This window comes from Sceloporus undulatus, chromosome 1 (assembly GCF_019175285.1).
Source record: "Sceloporus undulatus isolate JIND9_A2432 ecotype Alabama chromosome 1, SceUnd_v1.1, whole genome shotgun sequence".
NCBI classification, from domain to species: domain Eukaryota; kingdom Metazoa; phylum Chordata; class Lepidosauria; order Squamata; family Phrynosomatidae; genus Sceloporus; species Sceloporus undulatus.
Window position 1 is genome coordinate 96582037 of NC_056522.1, and position 8734 is coordinate 96590770.

At 45.4% G+C, this 8734-nt stretch overlaps 1 protein-coding gene across 1 annotated transcript; it reads left to right on the plus strand.

The window, feature by feature from the left end:
* Window positions 1-3100: 3100 nt before the first annotated feature.
* Window positions 3101-8086, plus strand: CCN2 (cellular communication network factor 2). Its single transcript, XM_042447355.1, has 5 exons — window positions 3101-3293; window positions 4088-4307; window positions 4728-4985; window positions 5180-5391; window positions 6684-8086. Exons 1-5 carry the CDS (start codon window positions 3240-3242, stop codon window positions 6978-6980), a joined length of 1041 nt encoding a protein of 346 aa, XP_042303289.1. The 5' UTR covers window positions 3101-3239; the 3' UTR covers window positions 6981-8086.
* The last annotated feature ends 648 nt before the right edge of the window (window positions 8087-8734 follow it).

Genomic DNA, 8734 nt, shown 5'->3' on the forward strand with positions numbered 1-8734 from the left:
CCAGCCTTCCAGTTCTGGGCTCAAACCATTTTCAGAGTAGCATCACAACAACTTTGTAATATACATTAAGCTGATACTTAGTGAGTTGGCCTTGGCTACCAGTGTGTTCATAATATTATGTTCATTACATCCCAATAACTGCCATTTAAACTGTGCAGGTATAAATTCATATCTCTACTCAGCTACTCTCCGTAATATTCTGCCTACTCAGGATGTTTTTGAGCCACTCAACATTTGTCAGCCTAACCCACAGTGACTGTGTGAGGGGGAAATCCTTTGACCAGTTGGCTGAATTGGCATGCTTGAACATATTTGAACATATCCCAGGTTCAAATCCTCACTTAGCTATGAAACCTACTAGGTAACTTTGGACCAGTCACTACATCTGGGCTTGACCTACCTCACAAGGTGGGTGTGAGTTAAACAACAGGAGGAGAAGCATGTCTTGAGCTCTAAGAGAAAAATCTAAATATAACTAAAAAAAAAAAATACAAAACAGCCTTCACACATTCTTTCTCCTCCCCCCCCCTTCTTTATTCTTTGATTTGGGCAGACATGGGGAGGGCACCAAGTTTAAGGAGCACTGAAACACTAGAGTGGAATGTTTTGCTTATGAATGACTGGTACATACGCAGTGGGAAAAATCAGAGCCACATCTTCCATGCTTCAGACTCGCTCAGTTGTGCCAAGTATTTCACAAAGACGCCTCTCCTCCTGTTCTAACGCTCTCTCTAGTCATAGAAAGTACCTATTAGGGAAAATATCCCTGTATGATTCAGGGATCCAGAGAAACGGACACGGCATAATATCTGTGACTTTGGCTGATATAACAAAAAACCTTCCCAAATTCCCTACGTTTTACAGAATATTCCACATCAAATAGGAAGGGGAGAGGGGAATGTTGCAGTCAGCAAGTCTAGCATCCCAAGTTTGTGAGGGGAAAAAATAAGAAGACTCAGCCAGCTTTGAGATGTTGTTTTGAATCTTTTTGTTCAGAAAAGGGGAGGAGGCAGGGGGGAATTCCCAGGCTTGGTTCCTAGCAACTGTCCTGGCAACATGCTCCCTTTCACATACACACACCACACACCTTACACTTGTGCTCTTTGTCATCACTAGAGGCCTGAGATGAATAAAGAGGCACATTCTTACCTGTGTTTCTGGGACAAGGTGACCAGATGTCCCCCTTTTCCAGAACATGTCCTACATTGCAACCTTATGTCTAGGAGGCATTCCAAAATGTTCTCCATTTTCAGCATGCCAAAGAAACATGAATTGATATTTATATTTATATGGATGTTTTTGAGCTTCTATTTGATAATTCTTCTTGAACGTCCCACATTTTACAATGCCTTGTTCTCCTTTGCAATTATGACACCTGTTCTGGGAGCATGACAGATGGGGAGATGGAGCAGTGGCTTTGATGACTTCTCTGGAAAATAGAAGGGCCCACTCCTTGCTCATTAAAATAAATCACAACACTTGTTCTTCACCTGGCTTCACTCTACATCCCAAGTGATTTACTCCAGAGTTACTGCATCAGAGTCAGTGGGAGTCTTCCAGAGTTGACAACAGAGAATGTTTGCTGATGGGCTGAATCCATCTACAACTGTGCACGTCATTCAAGGGAGGTGAACTGACGTTTGTTGGTTTGTTACAAAGAATCATATCATATGGGGCATGTCCAGAGGAAGAGGACCAAAAAGGTGAAGGCTCTGGAAACTAGGCCCTATGAGGAGAGACTTAGGGAGCTGGGTATGTTCAGCCTGGAAAAGAGATGGTTAAGGGGTGATATGATAGCCCTGTTTAAGTATCTGAAGAAATGTAACACTGAGGATGGAGCAAGCTTGTTTTTGGCTGCTCCAGGAAATAAGACCCAGAGCAATGAATTCAAACTAGCGGAAAAGAGATTCCACCTCAACATCAGGAGGAACTTCCTGACAGTAAGGGCTGTTTGACAGTGGAACACACTCCTTCCTTGGAGTGTAGTGGAGTCTCCCTCCTTGGAGGTCTTTAAACAGAGGCTGGATGGCCATCTGTCAGGTATGCTTTGACTGAGTTCCTTCATGGCAGAATGGGATTGGACTGGATGACCTCTGGAGTCTTTTCCAGATTCTGTGCTTCTGTATATTGATGGTGTTCATTTGTGACTGGAGAGGAAGAAAATCTCATGTTGAACCTGGCATGTGGCACAAAAAACCTGGCTGAAAAGATGGGGAAGGCAATTGTCCATATGGGAATGGAGATGGGTTTTGGAATCCATTCATGGGTTTCACAGTTTTCCTTCAGCTGGAAGAAACTGATTTTGCAAGCACTTTCACAAAAGTTTAGGGTGATTCTGAAAGGATGGACCCCAGAAGGTGGGCTTGAGCCTCCCCTAAGACTAGACTATGGGGGCTTCCCACAGCACAAAATGATCAGGCGAAACGGGACGACCAAGTCTCCAACACCCTTGAGCCCCCCAGGCACTCTCAACCCGAAGGGTACGAAATGATCAAGCACTCGGGAACGATAGGAAGGCTGGTGGCGATGGTTCCAGGAAGAAGAAGAATGATGATGATGATGATGATGATGATGATGATGATGATGATGATGATGATGATGATGATGATACTAAAGGCTGCCTCTAATCTATCCGCTCTGGGCCCCACCACGAACTCCAACTCCCAGAATTCCATAACCTAGAGCCAGAAAAGACTGGGCTGCGTTATGTTTCCAGTGTGGATGCAGCCTGTGTGTGTGTCCCCCCCCCCCAAAAAAAAGGTGTTTTTAAATTGCAATAAGCCAGGTCTGTGGTGATGGGAAGACTCTAGGCTGGCAAGCTGGAGGCAAGCCATCCCCTCCTTCCCCTCTTTCTTTCTTTCTTCCCTCCCTCCTTCCTTGTGCCAGTGCCAAAGGCCTTGCCTTTCTTGTGTGGAGCCAGGCTTTTTCAGACGGGAGGAATGCGGGGGTCAAGGGGTCAGGCTCCCTCCGGAGGAGAGAGGGAGGGCGGCAGAGGAATGCCAGGAATGCGCGCCACTCCATTCAGCCCATTGGACGCCCCGCCCCACGCCGCCCCATAAAAGCAGCCCGCGCCCGGCCTCCAGACACAGCAGCAGCAGCAGCAGCAGCAGCCGCCGCCAGGGAAGGACGCGTCCCGACAGACAGACAGCAGCAGCAGCAGCAGCAGCAGCAGCCCTCGCCTCAGAGAGCTTCCCTTCCGCTCTCCCAGTCAAGCTCTTCCAGCCAGGACCCCCAGAGAGATGGAGCCCCGCGCCTTCGCCCTCGCCTTCTTCCTCCTCGCCCTCCTCGGACCGGTAAGGCCCCCCCCCCCCCACACACACACACAGCCCCAGGGGCCCTTCCCTTCCCGCCGGGATCCTGGAAAGGGACCTCCTCCTCCTCTTCAGGCTACATCTCCTGCTTCTCTGTCTCCTTCTCTCCCTCCAACTCTTTTTCCATCTCCTTCTCCTTCATATCCTTCTCCTCCATCTCCTCCTTCTCTATATCCATCTCCTGCTTCATCTTCTCTTTCTTCTTCTCTTCCTCCGTTTCCATCTTTCTTCATCTCTATTTCCTTCTTCTCTAAATCCTTCTTCTGCACCTCCCCATCCTCTTTCTTCTTCTCTTCCTCCATCTCCTTCTTCTCTGTATCCTTCTCCTCCTACTCCATCCGCTCCTTCTTCTTTTCCTCCATCTCTTTCTCTTCCATCTTTCTTCATCTCCTTCTTCTCTGCATCCTCCTCCTCCATCTTCTCCTTCTCCTCTTCCTCCATCTCCTTGTCCTCCATCTTCTTCTCTTTCTTCTTCATCTCCTTCTCCAGCTCTTTCTTCCCTATTTCCTTCCCTCCTCCTCCTCCATCCTCTTTCTTCCTCCAATTTCTTGTCCTCCATGCTCTTCTCCTATTCTTACATCTCTATCTCTTTCTTCTCTATATCCTCCTCTTCCTCCTCCTCCATCCCCTCCTCCTTCTTCTCTTCCTCCATCTCCTTGTCCTTCATCTTCTTCTCTTGCTCCTCCATCTCCATGTCCTTCTCCGCCATCTCCACCTCCTCCTTCTCCATCTCCAACTCCTCCTGGTCTCTTACCATCCTCTTCCTCTCTCCTCAGGTGGTGGGTGCCCAAGAGTGCAGTGGGCAGTGCCAGTGTCCTCCTTTGCCACCAGCGTGCCCACCAGGGGTGAGCCTGGTGCCAGATGGCTGCGGGTGCTGCCGGGTCTGTGCCAAGCAACTGGGCGAACTGTGCACAGAGCGGGACCCCTGCGACCCCCACAAGGGACTCTTCTGTGACTTTGGCTCCCCGGCCAACCGTCAGATTGGCGTCTGCACCGGTGAGTGGCGGCTGGGGTTGTACTGCTGGGTCTCTCCAGGGGGCAGCAGAGAGTGGGACTGAAAGGCCCAGGAGGAAGCAAAGATCTCTTCTGATCAGAGCCTGAAAAAGAGCCAGGTGGTTCTGGGTATGGGAGGGTCGGTTTGCCTCATTGCATTCTTTGAGTTATAAAGAGTCTTGGGGTTTTAGATATCCCTTCCTCAACATGATCCCCTCCAGCTATGTTAGACTTTGGCTCAGCCAGCACCAGTCTGGGGAGGATGGGAGTTGCAGTGCAACACAATAGTAGACCCCAGGTGGGAGGACCACCACTAGAGAATATTATTAGCCCAAGTTATTAGGCTTGTAGGCTCCATAGTGGTTCCCCAGTGTACAGAGGGAGATGCACATACCAACCCTGTGTTGTTCCCCTTCTTTACAGCAAAGGACGGTGCCCCCTGTGTGTTCGGAGGCATGGTGTACCGGAGTGGCGAGTCCTTCCAGAGTAGCTGCAAATACCAGTGCACTTGCCTGGATGGGGCTGTGGGCTGCGTGCCTCTCTGCAGCATGGACGTCCGCCTGCCCAGCCCCGACTGCCCTTACCCACGAAGGGTGAAGCTCCCAGGGAAATGCTGTGAGGAATGGGTGTGCGATGAGCCCAAGGACAAAGAACAGACTGCAGTTGGACCTGCTCTTGCTGGTGAGCTCAACAGACCTTATTTTTTCCATGCTGATGTCCTGTGATGAGACCAGCCTTGTAGTTCCATTGCCATAATCGTGCTGGTACAGGTTCCAGTAGCCCCCTGTTACAGCATCATTTCAATGGATTCTGTAGCATCTGAATGCATTCTTTTTGTTCCAAACTAATTCTTTCCTTTTGACTCTCCTTTTCAGCTTACAGACTAGAAGATACCTATGGACCTGACCCCTCCATGATGCGGGCCAACTGTCTGGTTCAGACCACCGAATGGAGTGCCTGCTCAAAGACTTGCGGGATGGGCATCTCCACCAGAGTCACCAATGACAATGCCCACTGCAGGCTGGAGAAGCAAAGCAGACTTTGCATGGTCAGACCTTGTGAAGCTGACCTGGAGGAGAGCATCAAGGTAAATGGCTGTCAATTTATCTTTAGTAATTTACTTTGGACAAAGGTCTTTTTTAGTTGCCCTAAAATTCATTTTGACCCAATGCAAATACAAGAAGTGGGACCCGCAACAACATATTATAGTACTGAGAGCTCCTGCTCAATTTAATCCATTCCATTTCTCCTTTCATCTTTCCTTCCTTGACACACCCAGCACACACACACACACTGCATTGGGTTGTTCTCTCTCTCTGTGTGTGTGTTTAAAGTTTAGTTTTGCAGCACTTTGCATTCTCCTGGGTCTTTTGGTATCCTTCTGTTGTGCACCAGTGATGCTATTCTAGTAATATTTATAACCACACTTCAAGTTTAAGTGCAAATTGATGCAGGACAGTAAATAAACCCCCTTACTGTGCAGTCTCACTAAATTTAACAGGGTCTGCTCTCAAGAATGGGGGCACACTATACAGTAAGTTCAGTGGGGCTTACTCTTAGGCAAATGTCTTTAGGACTACAGCATGGATGACTAGAAACTAGATAAAAACGCATTATTTGCGGCTATTTTTTTAAGTATCAAAATTATCTATTTAAATTAATATGATAGAAGCATTCAAGGAAAACAAGCCCAGAAATAAGAAATCTGATACAAGTAGGAGCAGATGGATCAAAAGACTGAACAGAATGGAACTTAAATCCAACTAATGGGTACCAGGCATTTTAAGCACCTTAAGGCTGATGTCCTATACATGCTGACCCAAGATCTTATAGTTTTGCTTCTGAATGGGCACAAATATGTTTTCCATATATTTCATTTAATTCATTGGACACATGCTTAATTGTATCATGGAACAAGCAACCACTTAGCCCTGGTTTGATTGGGGTCTGGGTCCAAACTGTTAGCTGGACTTTGTCTCATTGATATCTGTGAGGCAATCATGGAATCATAAGAGTTGGAAAAGACCCAAAGGGCCATCCAGTCCAACCCCCCAGCCATGCAGGAATACACAATCAAATGCACAGATGGCCCTGTAGCCTGTTTAAAACTTCCAAAGAAGAAGGTTCCACCAAATTCCAAGGCAGCATGTTCCACTGTTGAACAGCTCTTACTATCAGAACTTTTTTCCTATTGTTGTGGTGGAATTTCTTTTCCTGTAATTTGCATCTGTTGCTTACAAAACTTTACTGATTGCTGTGGGAGTTAGACCAATGATTTAGGATTCAGACTTTTAAGACTGTGTAGATATGGATAGCATGAATAGGAGTATTGTATATCTGACATGTAAATATATGAATTCTCTCTTTCTTCCTCAACAGAAGGGCAAAAAGTGCATTCGAACACCCAAGATATCCAAGCCAATCAAATTTGAACTGTCCGGCTGTACCAGCATGAAGACATATCGAGCCAAGTTCTGTGGCGTCTGCACCGACGGGCGTTGCTGCACCCCCCACAGAACAGCCACCCTCCCTGTGGAGTTCAAGTGTCCCGACGGTGAGGTCATGAAGAAGAGGATGATGTTTATCAAGACCTGTGCATGTCACTACAACTGCCCTGGGGACAATGACATCTTTGAATCCGTGTACTACAGGAAGATGTATGGAGACATGGCATAAAAGCCCCCAGAGACTTTTAAACCTGACTGCCAACTTGAACTGATAATTGCATCTCATTTTGTAAGACATGATTCAATAGCACAAGGTATTTAAGTGTCTGTTTTAAAAACAAACTGTTCCATGTGACTTCAGACAAAATTGTCTTCTGACCCCAAACGCTGGTTTGAAGGGAAACAAATTATAATAAGGTGGACAGTGAGGCACAACACCTAAGTTGAGCCTCAGAATAGATTATATGAAGAGTAGAGTATATATGGGGATTACTTAAGGGGACACATGCAGTCTTGAGCAACATTTTCACAGTGTGGTAGCGTGTGTTCCACTGAATAGTGCAATCAAAAAAGGACTCCTTAGCAAGGTTATTGGCACTGATTTTGGTGACAGTGACAGCTCTACTGGGATTCTCATCCAGGAAGATGCTAAGGAAGTGCGTTCTGTTAGAATGGCAGCAATTCTCCTCTGACGTTCTGATTCGAATAGTTCATTCAAAAAGAACTGGAATTAGACTGGACAGCTTGTGGCAATGGAACTGTCTGCCACAAGCAAGATTTTTTTAAAAAAAATTACTATTGTAATATTACAGTATTGTAATATTGTAAATACTGTATGTGTGTGTGTGTATGTGCGTGTGTGTTTGTATATATATATTGTACAGTTATCTAAGTTAATTTAAAATTTTGTTTCCTTTTTTGCTAATGCTTTGATACATCAGTGTTAGCCTCTTTTTTCTCTTCTCTCCCTCTCTCTCTCTTTTTACAATGCAAGGCTTGCCTGATCAAAATGCATTCATTCAAAATGTAAAATAGATTCTGTAATGGCAGTTCTGATCAGTCAGTAGAGAAACAGCAAACTGAACTGATGTTTTGCTGGAGATGTGCCAGTATCCTCTCAAAGCAGTTCATCAAATTAAGGGCAAGGAAGCAGTGGAGAAGACCAACTTCTCTCTGCCCTAGTGAACGTGGCCTGAAGTAAAACGAGTGGCTTTTTCATAGCTGACCAATCTTTCCACCCAGGAACAATTTGTTACCTGTTGAGAAGTGTGACCAAAAGTTACATGTTTGCACCTTTCTAGTTGAAAAATAAAAGTATTTTATTTTTTATATAAATCAGCTTGTATGTCTCTTGATTTTGTGAGGTTTAACAGTTTCTGGGAACTGACATAAGTTTATTTACACTTCCCAATACTTCTTCATTAGCAGAAGAAAACACTTACACACCTAATGCTTCATTAGCAGATATTTCTTGGTGAATAGGCACAAGATGTAATTACCCAGTTCTCTCTTACTTACCCAGCTGGGGGCAAATCTGATTTTACACGATGGGATGACTAAGCAGCAGACCTTTGTGGTAACCTAGTTTCCCATTCTAGCTTTCAATAACACTATTTCAAGAGCCTGATGCTTACTATCAATAATACCTTGGCAGTGTTGGGAAACATTGAAGCAGTTAAATACCTAACCTCTTCAAAGCTGAGCTACAGAGAAGATTCTGTCAAACCATTTCTTTAAATAAGTAATTATCTTGAAACTTCCTGGTAGCAATCAAATAAATTGGCTACATGATATAATAGATATCAGTGAGTGTCTATAATTAGTTTATGGTCAAAACGTGAGTTTAGGAAAGTAAGACATTTTAAGAATGCATCTAGATTTTAGAATTTGGATTCAAAGTTCTGTTCAGAGTAATCTTATGCCTGTTCTAAGTAAACATGAGCATTTATGCACTTCTTAGAGGCCCTGGGAGCCAGTGTTAAA